General features: G+C 40.8%; 2 protein-coding genes across 3 annotated transcripts in view; both read left to right on the top strand.

The window, feature by feature from the left end:
* VIPAS39 (VPS33B interacting protein, apical-basolateral polarity regulator, spe-39 homolog) overlaps positions 1-5,587 on the top strand; it is a 31,632-nt gene extending 26,045 nt beyond the window's left edge. The window contains exons 17-20 of the mRNA XM_003260804.4: positions 2,497-2,583; positions 3,168-3,257; positions 3,789-3,893; positions 4,626-5,587. Coding sequence (XP_003260852.1) covers positions 2,497-2,583; positions 3,168-3,257; positions 3,789-3,893; positions 4,626-4,646 — 303 coding nt within the window. The 3' untranslated portion in view covers positions 4,647-5,587. The remainder of the gene's footprint in view (positions 1-2,496; positions 2,584-3,167; positions 3,258-3,788; positions 3,894-4,625) is intronic.
* A 3,577-nt stretch (positions 5,588-9,164) lies between these two features.
* Positions 9,165-15,166, top strand: part of NOXRED1 (NADP dependent oxidoreductase domain containing 1) — a 31,235-nt gene continuing 25,233 nt past the window's right edge. Inside the window, exon 1 of one of the 2 annotated variants that reach the window (XM_003260803.2) lies at positions 9,165-9,486. In XM_003260803.2, the coding sequence (XP_003260851.1) occupies positions 9,332-9,486 (155 nt within the window). In that variant the 5' untranslated portion in view covers positions 9,165-9,331. The remainder of the gene's footprint in view (positions 9,487-15,166) is intronic. The other variant, XM_030803004.1, reaches the window with a different exon arrangement.

Raw genomic sequence — 15,166 nt, forward strand, 5'->3', positions numbered from 1 at the left:
ACACTTGTTATCTTTCTTCTTTTTTTAAGATAAATGTTATTATATATTGTATATATTTATGTTATACAATAAGATGTTATGAGATACATGTAGATAGTAAAATGGTTACTACAGTGAAGCAAATTAACGTATCTATCATCTCAAATTATTTTTTTCTGTCAAAAACAGCTAAAATCTACTCACTGTCCTGATTACAGTACAATATTATTAACTACAGTCCTCATCTTGTAATTAGATCTCTAAAGCTAATACTCCAGCATGAATGTATATATATACCGTAGTTCCATAGTTTCTATATCCATCTGTCTGTCAATGGACACTTAAGTTGTTTCCTTATCTTGGCTATTTTTTAGGGGGAGGGAATTATTGTTTATTATTTTTGTAAGTTATAGATATTTAAATTCTCAGCAATAATTTATAATAGTTACATTTCATGAATAGTTAACATCTCATGAATAGTGTTACAATGAATGTGGAAATGCAAGTATCTTCATGAGGTGATGATTTCATTTATTTTGGGCATATACACAAAAGAAGGATTGATTACTGGGTCATATGGTAGTTCTATTTTTAATTTTTTTGAGAGAGGGTCTCACTCTGTCACCCACGCCAAAGTGCAGTGGCATGACTGTAGCTCACTGCAGCCAGTTTTCCACATTGGCTACACCAATCTACATTCCCACCAACAGGGGTACAGGAGTTCCCTTTCCCCACACCCTTGCTAACACATCATTTGTCTTTTTGATAACAGCCATCTTAACAGGTGTGAGGTGATATCGTATTGTAGTTTTGATTTGCATTTCCCTGATGTTTAGTGATATTGATCACCTTTTCATATACTTCTTGGCCATTTTCATGTCTTCTTTGGAGAAATGTCCATTCAGGTCTTTTGCCCATTTTTAAATCTGGTCATTTTTATTTCTGCTATTGTGTGAGTTCTTTATATGTTTTAGATACTAATCCCTTATCAGATATGTGGTTTACAAATATTTTCTTCTAATCCATAGGCTGCCTTTCATTTTGATTGTTTCCTTTGCCATGCACAGCTTTTTAGTTTGATGTAATCCCATTTATTTTTTGCTTTTGTAGCCTGAGCCTTTGGTGTGATATCCAAAAAATCATTGCCCAGGCAATGTCTTGTCAAGGAGCTTTTTCCCATGTTTTCTTCTAGGAGTTTTATGGCTTCAGGTCTTATGCTTAGGTATGTTATCCATTTTGAGTTGATTTTTGTGTATGGTGTAAGATAAAGGTCTAATTTCATTCTTTGCATGTGGAAATCCAGTTTCCCAGCACCACTCATTGAAGAGACTATCCTTTCCCCATTGGGTCCTCTTGGTGCTTTTGTTGAAAATTAGCTGACCATATATGCTTGGGTTTATTTCTAGGCTCTCTATTCTATTCCATTGGTCTATGTGTTTGTTTTTATGCCAGCCCCGTACTGTTTTGATTACTATATATAACTTTGTAATATAATTTGAAATCATGAAGCCATGTTGCCTCCTACCCCTACCCCTTTTTTTAATTTTTTTTTTTTTTGAGACAGAGTCTTGCTCTGTCACCTAGGCTGGAGTGCAGTGGTACAATCTCAGCTCACTGCAACCTCTGCCTCCAGGGTTCCAGCGAATCTCCTGCCTCAGCCTCCCGAGTAGCTGGGATTAAAGCCATGCACCACCATGCCCGGCTAATTTTTGTATTTTTAGTAAAGATGGGGTTTCACCATGTTGGCCAGGCCGGTCTCGAACTCCTGGCCTCAAGTGATCCGCCCACCTTGGCCTCCAAAAGTGCTGGGATTACAGACATGAGCCACCGCACCTGGCCTCCATTTTGTTTTTCTTTAACATTGATTGCTTTGGCTATGCGCGATCTTTGGTGGTTCCATATGAATTAGTTTACGTTTTAAATATCTGTTTTTCCATTATGGGCTTGAAAATTTTCTGTTTTTCCTATTTGTTAATTATTCAATTAGTTATATTAACTAACAAAGCAATACGTGTCTGTTGTCCAAATCAAACACTGTATTCAAGTATAGAAAGAGTGAAGTTCCTTTTTCATTTTCTACCTACTCCTATCTCACCCCCTTTCTCAAGGCAAACACTGTTAAAAGTTTAATGGGTAGCTTTCCAGACCTTCCCTCATGAATTTGCAAATAAACCTCTGTACTTATAAAGATATGGAAGATGGAATTATTTTCTACATTGATAAATTCATACTACAAATATTAAGTAAGTTACTTACCCATTTAGTAGTATTTCACGACTTTTCCCTGCATTCGTTTCTATAGATCTATAGTTATTTCTAGTTATTTCAAACCTGATTCATTTCCACTCTCTCAAGTCCCTTGATTTTTCTGAAAAATTCATTTCTCATTATTTCTGTATCCCTCAGCACCCCCACCTACCCACCATGTTATTCTGGTCTGATCGTAAAACATAGACTAACCTAGAATGTGTTGAGTGTGCCTGGCCTACCTACCGCTACCCCATCTTCCTCTTTCAGAACTGGCTGGGCTATACCAAGAAGAGAGCACCCATTGGCTTCCATCGGGTTGTCGAAATTTTGCACAAGAACAATGCCCCTGTGCAGGTAATGGTTCCTAAAGAGAGTTGGGTACAGGATATTCTCGGAGACCTAACTTTAAGCCTCTTACTGGTCAGTGATGGGAGACCCGATCTGCTCTTGTTTTCCCTTAAAGGCAGCACAATGGCTGCAATAGGCCTCAAGATAAAAAAGGCCAGGGAGTGAAATTCTCTCCCTTTCTCCCCTTTAGAAAAAATTCCAAACTGTCCTCTCTGAGTAGCATCTACTGTGTTAGCCCAAGTGGAATACTGATGTACTGTTCAAATGATAGAAAAGGAGAACTCGTGGAGAAAAGACATCAGGGAGAAATGAGCAGAGCACTGGATCACAGCTAGAGTACTGTCATTGCTGGCATGTGTATCTGGCTCTAGGATCAGAAGTGTGCTCTTTCCTGCTTACTGAGGCAGCATGGAAGTACTGTGTAGCATTACCTCATTCCCATTGCAGAACTAGTCCTGTGGTTGATGATGGGAATTGGAAACATTAGCTATTGAACTCTTTTGCTTTCTTCAGGACTTTCTTTTCTACCTTGTAGAGCTCTGTGCCTTATGGGTCTTTGAATCATTAATCGGAAGTACCTCTTCCCACAGATATTACAGGAGTACGTCAATCTGGTGGAAGATGTGGACACAAAGTTGAACTTAGCCACTAAGTTCAAGTGCCATGATGTCGTCATTGATGTGAGTCCCCAAGAAATGGGAGTCCTCCGTTAGATCCTCAGTGGCGAGGCGGGGTGGGGATTATAATATTCTCTGTCCAAGATCCTGAGGTGCTCCCACCAGTTTTGATTGAATGGACAGAATAATCTGGCAGGAGTTCATTTGGAGATCAGCACTCCTGTATTATTTTCCCAGCCCTCTGACTGCTTTCTCTGTGTTTTTATAACTTGTCGTACTTGGAGAATTCATAGAACTAAATCAAGCTGTACAAGCTGTGTAGTCTTCTCTCCAACATGGAGTTCTGTGGGCATTGGACCCCACTGTTATCCCACTATAGCCTCTTAGCCTGTCCTTGAGCCTTGGGTCAAAGTGATAATGACAAAAAGAAATAAGCCCTCATGCGTGCACAGTAGCACACACCAGTTGTTCCAGCTACTCAGGAGCCTGAGGAGAGAGGATTGCTTGAGCCCAGGAGTTTGAGACCATCCTGGGCAAAAAGAAACCTGTATAGAAGGCTGATTGGAGGTTTGTATTGTTTGTTTTGACGCACAGACCTGCCGGGACCTGAAGGATCGTCAACAGTTGCTAGCATACAGGAGTAAGGTAGATAAAGGATCAGCAGAGGAGGAGAAGATTGATGCTCTTCTCAGCAGCTCGGTGAGCAGCTACAGTTTACCCCTCCAGCAGGCTCAGGAGACAGACAGTTCACAAAATAGTACCAAGTGTATGTTTCCAAGGTCTGGAAGGATTGCAGTTGGCTAAGCCACATGGATGTAAGGCTCTTCTCTGGCCACAATATCAAAAGCACTGCTTTGAATAGCAGAAATTACTCCTGAGATGCAGTATGATAGGGGGGTAATCTGGGGACCTCAAGCTAAGACTTAACTGTAATGCTGTGATAATAGTTAAACCTAGCAGATAGGAGAAACTAAATATTGAAAGTATGAAAACATGTTACAGATTCAGAATATCCAAACTGTATGGTCTCATGGGGATGGATGGGGCCTACCTGTTGAAAATAAGAAGTGGGTGAAATAGATGTTAGCTATCTGGGGAGCACAGCTGGTTCATCTCTCACAGCAGGAATTACTAAGCTTTTTGTTAATATGAAAGTTAGTTCCCTGTCAGGTATTTTGGGACCTACCTTAGGGTCAAATGACCAAAATTAGGCTTGTAAAATACAAAATAGGTGTTTAGTGCATCTTTGAATAAATGAACTCCCCCATGTATTTTTAAAAATTTCTCAACATCCCCCACCTCCTGATCTGATTCTACTTTTTCTTTTCCTTACATTATCTAGCTATGAGGCTTGTTTTGTTGCATTTTCTCTGCCTTGCTGTAGGGATAAGTGAAAACCGGTCACACACTTTCATTGTTTCCTTTCCACAGCAAATTCGATGGAAGAATTAAGTGGCATTGACTACCCTGAAACCTGCCTCATTTCCTCCTCTCCTGCCTGTGAAAGTAGAGAGAGCTATTCTTTGGGAGAGTTGCAGCATCACATCACTTGGTCCCATTATCCACAGGCAGTGCCAGCTACTCTTGACGTAGATAACTTCAGACTGATCTTCTGTCCAAGGAACATCATCTGAGGATCGAGATCTAAAGCTCTGACTCATGAGAATGATTCTCTCCACCTGGTGCTCATATGAAGGTGGGAGTGATTTCTAGATTGGGCCCCTACTGGGTAAGATCTCACTTGGTCTGAGAAAAGTGACTGCTCCAGAAAGGAAGAGGTACAGTAGTCATAGGGTGGCCACTCCATTCTACTCAGCTAATTATGATCCAGGACTTGGCGCTGGACATTGGCAGTTCTGCTCTGAATGAAATCAGAACAGAACCAAAATGGCCTCAGGAAGGAATGCCAGTGTTTCCCAAGACCTGCTGGAGATGCACTCACACCAGACTGCACAGACCCCTCCACATTATGCCACACATGGCCTAGACGTTGTGTTTCCTCAGCCATTTTCCCTCTGCTGCCCCAGTTTACTCTGTCCAAAAGCCTAAGGTTCTTCTCTCACTTGAACACAGATGACTTTGCTTGGGTGATGAGACATCCCCTTTATCTCTTCCTCTACTGCTAGCCCAGACCCGTCACTTTATAAGAAGTTCAGATGCAGCAGTGCTGGAGAGCTCTCTCTTTATGCAAAAATCTCATTTCACCAGGAGCTTTCAGAAGTTTCACCTGGGCTAAACTCAGCAGCATTTCTTTTAGGATATTTAGATGGAGGTTTTATTTTCGCACTTGGATTCTTGCTCTGTACCAATATTTGCCTCCTTTTCTGTGACTGAACTGGGTTTTTCTGACATGCCTAGACTCCTAATAAAGGTATTTCTTCCTTGGTGCCTTCTCTCCCGCTCCTGGTGGTTTTGTGCAGAATGATGAAATAATTGCTCAGGATCTTAGGATCATTACAAGTTTTCCTCAGTGACTGCATTCAGCAGCCTGTCAGCACATGTCAGGTTATAGAGTAACAGTGCTATGGCAAAGCAGAAACAGCACGGTGCTGGGAGACACAAGACCTGACTTTTTCCAACTCTACCACTAACTAGTTATGTGATGCTGGGTGAGTCCCTTTCTTTCTCTGGATTCATTAGATAATCTAAAATTTTGTAGAGTTCGTTTGTTTGTGAGATGGTGTCTCGCTCTGTCGCCCAGGCTGGAGTGCAGTGGCGCTCTCAGCTCACTGCAACCTCCACCTCCCAGGTTCAGACGATTCTCCTGCCTCAGCCTCCCGAGTAGCTGGGATTACAGGTGCCTGCCACCACGCCCAGCTAATTTTTGTATTTTTAGTAGAGACAGGGTTTCACCATGTTGGCCAGGCTGGTCTCAAACTCCTGACCTCAGGTGATCCGCCTGCCTTGGCCTCCCAAAGTGCTGGGATTACAGGCGTGAGCCACCGTACCCGGCCTGTTTTTTTAAATAGACATGGTCTGTCACCCAGGCTGGAGTGCAGCAGCACCCTCATGGCTCACTGCAGCCTTGACATCCCAGACTCAAGCAATCTTCCCGCTTCAGCCTCCTGAGTAGCTGGGACTACAGGTGTGTGCCACCACACCCAGCTAACATTTTGTAGAGTTCTGTGTTCCTGTGACTGTGGAGTGGGTGAAGTCATAGAAGGAAAAGAGAAGATGCTCCTACAGAGGCACATACGATGCCTTAAGGCAATATGGTTCTCAACTGGAGGCAGTTTTGCCCCTCAAGAGACATTTGGCAATGTTCGAAGTTGCTTTCTGTTGCCACACTAGGCGTGCTACTGGCATCCAGTGGGTAGAGGTCAGGGATGCTACTAAATGCCCTACAATCCACAGAACAGCCCATAACAAAGGATTATCCTGCCCACATGTTAGTAACACCAGTGTTGAGAAACTCTGCTTTAAGGGGATCAGACTCCATCTTTTGCTCCTCCACTTTGCAATTCCAGGTAACCTCATATTTAGTTCCTTTCTTGATCATCCTTCTTGCTATTGAAGAAACAAGAGTTTAATTTGCTAGACTATACTAAAATTATTGGTTCATCTTCAAACAGTGGTTACTTTATTAACTAGTATATTGGTTAGGGTTCATTTAGAGAAGCAGAACCACTAGGTATATATATACATTATCTAATCTAATCTAATCTATATCTGCAGTTTGTTAGAGAAATTTGACCTTTCTCTGACCTGTTAGAGAAACTGGATGAGAAGTACTGAGGAGTACAGCCTGTCTTTTCTGTTTGAGTACTTCCACTCAAGTATGGCAGCTGGAGGGTCTGTTTAAGGTAGTTGTCTTCATGTCCAGTGGTAGAGCTTGAAATCCATAGGGAAGGCCGTGGAGAAGGGAAGATTATTATAAAGTGAGTGAGCAGGGACAAGCTCGAAACCATGAGAAGGGACTGGGACCCATGTCAGTTCTCACAGCCTCAAACCTTGATGAGGTGGGTGTCCTGCTGCTGGAAAAGCTAGTGGCCTTTGTCATGGAACTGAAAAACACCTGGCCCAGAAGTGAGCAACTGAAGGAGGAACCAGGGAAGATGTAGCAGTTACAGGCCCAACTGTTGCCCCTCACCAACAAGGTACTCAGCAGATAAACAGCAACATGTGTGAACTACAAAAGTACTTCCCCTGATTATGCACACTGAAACACAGGCTGGTTGCTGTTCATTTCCACCCTCCTGATCTTGCATAGAAATATCTCTGGTGGTCCACCTTAACCGGAAACATACAGGGAAGGGAATTCTGGAAATTGCAGTTCAGCCTAGCCAAGGTGACATAATACAAAACAGTAACAACTGATCCCCACCTTTGAGAATGCATAAGCAAAGGATAGGCCTAGAATTCATGTCTGTACAACTTGTATGCTGCATTGGTCATGCTAATCTAGGTTTTGAGCTTCTTTTTCTTTTGGAGCAGGAAGCATTACTTGGCAACATTAGGATGACCTACTGACTGTTTTGGTGTAAGGAAATGTTTCTTAGGTTTGATGAGAATGTCCATGCCCCTCATTTCAAGTGTAGAGACTTTGCTTTTATTTTATTTTATTTTTTTTATTTTTTTGAGATGGAGTCTCCCTCTGTCACCCAGGCTGGAGTACAATGGCACAATCTCGGCTCACTGCAACCAACGTCCATCTCCCAGGTTCAAGCAATTCTCCTGCCTTAGCCTCCTGAGTAGCTGAGATTATAGACATGTGCCACCATGCCCAGCTAATTTTTGTATTTTTAGTAGAGACAGGGTTTCACCATGTTAGTCAGGCTTGTCTCAAACTCCTGACCTCAAGTGATCTGCCTGCCTCGGCCTCCCAAAGTGCTGCGATTACAGGCGTGAGCCACCATGCCCGGGTGAGACTTTCCTTGAGATGGTGTTGTCATATAACAGCCTTCCTATAAAAGGGATTAGAGAAGCCAGACACAAAAGGTCACATATTGTGTGATTCCATTTATATAAAATATCTGGAATAGGTAAATCCATTCAGACAGAAAGCAGATTGGTGGTTCCAGAGGCTGAGGGTGGGGAGGGATAGGGAGTAACTGCTTAATGGGTGTAGGTGTTCCTTTTGGGAATATGAAAGTATTTTGCAACAAGATAGCGGTGGTGGCACAACATTCTGAATGTACTGATGAATTGTTCACTTTAAAATGGCTAATTTTATGTTATGTTGATTTCACCTGAAAAAAATTTATTGGTTTCTTGAACACAAAAAGAAGGAGTTGTAAACTAACTCAAGTAGTGCTAAGATCTGTAAGATATTCTAGTCTGCAAAAAAACCCCTAGAAATGCAGAATCTTCTGTTGGGAAAAGGAGGGTCTCATACTGCTCTAGGGTAGTACTCCTAGAAACAGTGGAAGGAACTCATGTCCTGATATTCAGCTCAGGAAAACCTCTAAGTGGGGCTGGCCCCTTTAAGACTCAGAGACTGTAATCTGGTAGTTAAGGAGTCATAATCACAAGTTTCTTGGGTAATTCTCCTTAGAAATGTAGTTCTTACCTTCCAGGATCAGAATTACTGAGGAGCAGAGCCAATCTTCTCTGTTTGGTGATAGATATATGTAGATGGGTTTATATGACTTTGAGTTTAGTTTGTAAATCTAGATGTCCCTGCCCTAGACAGGGGACAATGATATTTAGTTTGGGTCATTTTGTACCCTGTGGAGAATGGAGTTTAGTGAAAGGGAAGCATTTCTTTGAAATGTGGTTCTGTGTGTTCAGTCCTATTTCCAAAATGCAGGAGGGAATGGAAGGGAAAACGTCCTGGCCCAAGAATACCTGTAAAATTCAATTGCTGTTGTAAATTCATCTGCCGAAAACGGTGCCTGTAACCTGTGTGGAGAAACAATACTGTGGGTTTCTGTACAGATTTTTCATGAGTCCAGGATTCATGGGCAGCCAGTGATTAGGAATCCTCAAACACTCACACTCTAGAGTGTGAATTCAAGAGAGGTGAATTCCAAGTTCAGAATCTGGGAGTAGAGAGGTGCTGAAGCCCACCATCGTGAGTGCTTGTGACCTGGGCACACACACCATTATACACACACCTCCTACACAGACCCCTCTTCTACCAGGACAAGGAGCCAAACTGATTAGTGTCTATCACTGCAGGAAATAGTGGCTTGGAAATGGACATGCTCCAGGACCTTGAGTCCCTGCAGTTTGAGTATGGGGTTCCAGAGGAAGATCGTATCTGGCTGTATTTGCAGGGCCGTTCTCGGGGACTGATGATCGAGGCTTGTGCCCATGCAACCTTCTTCTGCAAACTATTATATAATTTGAGGTAAGCCAAGTATCCAAATTCAGGAAGATGGACAAGAATCTCACTGCTGAGAATTCAAATGTCTTAAATTTTTTTTTATATTGGAGGGTAAGTTTGGCTGGTGGATTGTCATCCTATCTTTTCCAACCCAGAGTCAATGACTCCTGGTCTAAAAGGACAGGAAAATCTATAACAGGGTCCCCTGGCTGTGGTTACATAATAAAGCATGGATTAGTAGTGATTACCTTTTAGTGGATGGATTGATTAAATGATCATTTATTCATCCATTCACTCACTCATCATAACCACCAGCTTGCCCTCCACAGTTGCTAATGTCTAGCTATTCCTTATCTATTGGCAAGGAATGCAAATGGAATCAGTTCTTTCTTTTGGGGCTGAGGTAATAGTGGAATGCTCCCTTACAGGAAGGCTACCTGGGACTTCACAGGCCCTATGCCAGTGACTTCCTTGAAACCAGGAATATTGATTTGCAGAAAAGCTCTCAGTCCAGTCTTGATTCTGATATCTTTCTACAATATGGCTTCAGACACTTAAATAGGAAATGTGTGTGAAGCAGGTACCTATAATTAGGCTCCTGAATTCTGCAACTCCAGGTCACTCTGGGAGCATATGTCACCTCCTCACTCTACTTCTTAGTTTTAACTAAGTTAGATTAATTCCTGGATGGTGGGACCAGATTTGAATTGAACATGTTTATAGATACAGCATATGTCCAAGGAGGCAGGCTGCTCAGTGAATTTACTGATTAGCTTACTGATAAGGATGCATAAACCTATTGGTAGTACTCAATATGACTGGTGAGAAAACAATATATGAAACTTGCAGGTGGCATTTTATATTTGGAAGGATCAGGCACTAAGAGAAAGTGTTCTTTCAACCAGGAGAGAAGGCTTAAATAGAGTGTGACTTATGTTGCTTAGAAGCAAAATCCAGAGCTTTAAGACACTGGTTTTTACAGAAATACAGAACAAATATAAGGCTGTCGTATAGCAATGAAAGTATACCTTATGTATTCAGAAGTCTGACTTTGTTAATCTTGGGCCAAGGAAACACATCCAGCACCAACGGTAAGTGAACCTCTGGAAATAGTGGTCTGAAATCTTCATCCTTAGTTCCTCAGTTCTGTTCTTTTTTGTTTTGTTTTGTTTTTGTTGTTTAAATTTGTACCCTGAATGAACACTGTTTTGTTTTTATAAACCATTTATGTTTATAAGTCATAACCTTCTTAAGAAGCCAAGTTATCTGGTTTCTCAAGTCTGCAGATTTGAAATAGCAAACTAGAAAGAGTGGGCGTATTGTAGGAAAGGAATGCACTCACATCTAATAGCAATAAAAATTGACATCTGTCTCAGAGTGGTATCAGTAAGATGAAGAAATAGGAAGCTCCAGACTTTGTAACCTCGAGACACTAACTTAACAACAATATATGGTCCAAAAAGCCTTTATGAAAACTCCAGCAAGCACTTAAGAAATTGTAGTGCCCTGGAGAGGTACAAATCAAAGAACAGCTGCATTTACAGGGGTAAGAAAAGCTATTGCAGTTCACCTAAGATATCCCTTTCCTCAAGCCAGCCTCAGGTGATCAGGAGAAAATGCCTAATTTGTGGCTTCTCCTTTGGAGGCAAAAAGAAAAATGGAATGTTTGTCCACTGTTCTGCCTTTTTGGGGGCTGCCTGAGGGATTGATTTCTGTCTCACATGACTTGGAGCACTGATGAGGAACCAACATATTTTGGATGAAAACAAAGGATCACTCAGTGGCTTGTTGCAGTACAGAGAACCTGCAGTACTGCAGATAGATACTAAAGTGAGGAAAAGATTATCAGCCCCTGCAATAGAAACAGGCAAAACTCTTTAATTCGGAAATTCCAAACTCAAGCCCAGAGAAGACACATTCCTGGAAAGATATGACAGGCCCCAGAATCTCTAGCTGGGGTGATTGGGAAGGATCTTCCCCTGTATGGTGCCAGTCTGTAAAGATTGGGAGAGGCCTGACTGTTTTTTCAAATGCCCAAATTCCACCGAAAAATAAAAAGGCAATATTGCTCAACCATAGGAACAAACTACTGCAGAAACCAGCCCTAAAGAAACATCTGTGAGTTACCTAACAAAGAATTCAAAGTAATAATCTTAAAGAGGCTCAATGAGCTACAAGACACAGAAAAACAACTAGGCTGGGCACAGTTTACAGATTACAGATTACAGGCCAGCAATTTGGGATGCTGAGGTGGGAGGATTATTTGAGCCCAGGAGTTTGAGACCAGCCTGGGCAACATAGTGAGACCCTGTCTCTATGAAAAAAAAAAGTGATGAAATCAGGAAAACAATACATGCATAAAATAATATCATAAAGAGAAACTAAGAACCAAAATTTGGAGCTGAAGAGCACAATAATTGAATTGAAACAACTCACTAGAGTGGTTCAACATTAGACTTGATCACACAGAAGAAAGAATCAGCAAACTTGAAGACCAGTTATTTGAAATTATGAAATCAGAAGAGCAAAAAGAAAATTAAGAAAATTGAAGAAAATCTAGATGACTTACGGGATACTATCAAGTGGGTCAATATATGCCTTATGGGAATGTCAGAAGGAGAAGAGAGGCAGAGCAAGGTGCAAAGAGCTTATTTGAAGAAATAATGGCCAAAAACATCCCAGATCTGAGGAAGGAAATGGACATCCAAATTCAAGAAGCTCAGAGGACTCCAGTTTGGATGAACCCAAAGAGGACCACACAGAGACAAGTTATAATCAAACCATCGAAAGTCAAAGACAAAGAATACTGAAAGCTGCAAAGAAAAAGCAACTTATCACACAAAGGAGTTCCCAGAAGACTATCAGTGGCCTCTCAGCAGAAACATTACAGGCCAGAAAGGAGTGCTTGATATATTCAAAGTGCTGAAAGGGGAAAGAAAAAAAAACCCTATCAACCAAGAATACTATCTCTTGCAAACCTGTGCTTCAAAAATTAAGGAGAAGCTGGGCATGGTGGCTCATATCTGTAACCCCAGCACTTTGGGAGGCCGAGGCGGGCAGATCACCTGAGGTCAGGAGTTCAAGACCAGCCTGGCCAACATGGTGAAACCCTGTCTCTGCTAAAAATACAAAAATTAGCTGGGTGTGGTGGCAGGCACCTGTAATCCCAGATACTTGGGAGGCTGAGGCAGGAGAACTGCTTGAACCCAGGGAGGCAGAGGTTGCAGTGAGCTGAGATTGCACCACTACACTTCAGCCTGGGTGACAATAGCAAAACTCCATCTCAAGAAAAAAAAAAAAAAAGGAGAAAGAAAGAGCTTCCCAGATAACAACAAAAAACCTCATCACTCCTGGACCTGCCTTACAACTAATGCTGAAGGGAATCCTTAAGTTGAAATGAAAACATGCTAGTCAACAACACAAAAGTATATAAAAATAAAAAGCTGTCTGGCAAAGGTGAATATATAGCCATATACATAATACTGTGATGGGTGGTACATAAATCATTTTTAATTGTGGTATAGGATTTTGTGGTATAGGATTTAAAGATAAAAGCTGGCCAAGTGTGATGGCTCACACCTGTAATCTCAGCACTTTGGGAGGCCAAGGCAGGAGAATTGCTTGGGCTTAGGTGTTTGAGACTAGCCTGGGCAACATAGGGAGACAACATCTCTCAAAAAAAAAAAAAAAAAATTAGCTGGGCATAGTGGCACACACCTGTGGTCTCAGGTACTTGGTAGTCTGATGTGAGAGGATCACTTGAGCCTGGAAAGTTGAGGCTGCAGTGAGCCATGATCATGTTACTGCACTCTAACCTGGGTGACAGAGCGAGACCCTGTCTCATAAATAGATAAATAAAATGTATATAAAATGTAAATATAGAAATAATAAAATGTATAAAATAAAATTATAAATATCAATAAGTATAAATATTAATAAATAATAAAAATTAAAAACAGGCCTGGCACAGTGGCTTACTCCTGTAATCCAGCACTTTGGGAGGCTGAGGCAGGCGGATTGCTTGATTCCAGAAGTTCGAGACCAACCTAGGCAATGTGGTAAAACCCTGTCTCTACTAGAAATAACAAAAATTAGCCAAGTATGGTGGTATGTGCCTGTAGTCCCAGCTACCTGGGAGGCTGAGGTGGGAGGATCACCTGAGCCCAGGAGATCAAGGCTGAAGTGAGCTGTGTTCACGCCACTGCACTCTAGCCTGGGCCACAGGGTGAGACCCTGTCTCAAAAATAAAAATACTAAAAAAAAACTATTACTATAAAACCATGCTAATGGATACAAAATATCCAAAAGATATAATTCTGAGATAAATAACAAAAAGCAGGGGTAGGGGAAGATGAAGTAGAGTTTTTGTATATGATTGACATTATCATCTTAAAATAGGTTGTTACAACTATTGTTATGATTTTTATGCAATTTCCTGTGGTAACTACAAAGAAAATACCAACAACAAAAAGAAAATAATGTCATTACAAAAAAAATCAGTGAAATACAAAAGGCAGCAAGAGAGGAAGAGAACAAAACTGCAACACATAGAGAAAAAAACAAAATGGCAGTGATAAGTCCTTCCCTACCAGTAATTATTTTAAATGTAAAGGGATTAAACTCATCAATCAAAAGATATCAAGTGGCTGAATGGATAAAAAACAAAAACAAGATCCAACGTATATCTTGTCTTCAAGAGACTCACTTTAGTTGTTAGGACACACATAGGCTGAAAGTCAGAGCATAGAGAAAGATAATTCCACGTAAATGGTAACCAAAAAAGAACAGGAGTAGTCATACTCGTATCAGACAAAATAGACTTTAAGTCAAAAACTGTCGTGAGAGACAAAGAATGACATGATGTTGAAAAGAGCAATTCACCAGGAAGATACAACAATTATATATGTACTTAACATCAGAACATCCACATATATGAGGCAAATATTGACAGAACTGAAGATATACAATTATAGTAGGAGATTTTAATACCCAACTTTCAATAATGGATAGAACAACCAGACAAAAGGTTAGTAAGGAAACAGAAGACTTGAACAACACGATACACCAATTAGAACCTAAAAGACAAGTACATAACACTGCACTCAGCAGCAGAATACACGTTCTTTTCAAGTGCACATGGAACATTTTCCAGGATAGATCACGTTAGGTCACAAAACAAGTCCTAACAAATTTAAGAAGATTCAAATCATACCAACCGTCTTTTTTTTTTTTGGACTATAATAGAATGATACTAGAAATGGCAGAAGAAAAACTAGAAAATTCACAAATATGTGGAAGTCAACACAACTCTTGAACAACCAATGGATCAAACAGGAAATCACAAGGAAAATTTGAAAATAAGTGAAAATGAAAACAACATACCAAAACTTACGGGTTGCAACAAAAGCAGTACTATGAGCAAACTTTATAGGGGTAAATGCCTACATTAAAAATAAGAAAGATCTCAAATCAACGACCTAACCTTTTATACTTCAAAGAACTACAAAAAGAACAAACTAAACCCAAAGTAAGCAAAAGGAAGCACATAATTAGATTAGAATAGAAATAAACAAAATAAGACTATAAAAACAATGGGGAAAAAAGTCAACAAAAATAAGAGCTAACAGCCCTTTCCTAAACTAACTGGTAGAGAAGAAAGAAGAATCAAATAACAAAATCAGAAATGAAAGAGGAAACATTAAAA

This window comes from Nomascus leucogenys, chromosome 22a (assembly GCF_006542625.1).
Source record: "Nomascus leucogenys isolate Asia chromosome 22a, Asia_NLE_v1, whole genome shotgun sequence".
NCBI classification, from domain to species: Eukaryota; Metazoa; Chordata; class Mammalia; order Primates; family Hylobatidae; genus Nomascus; species Nomascus leucogenys.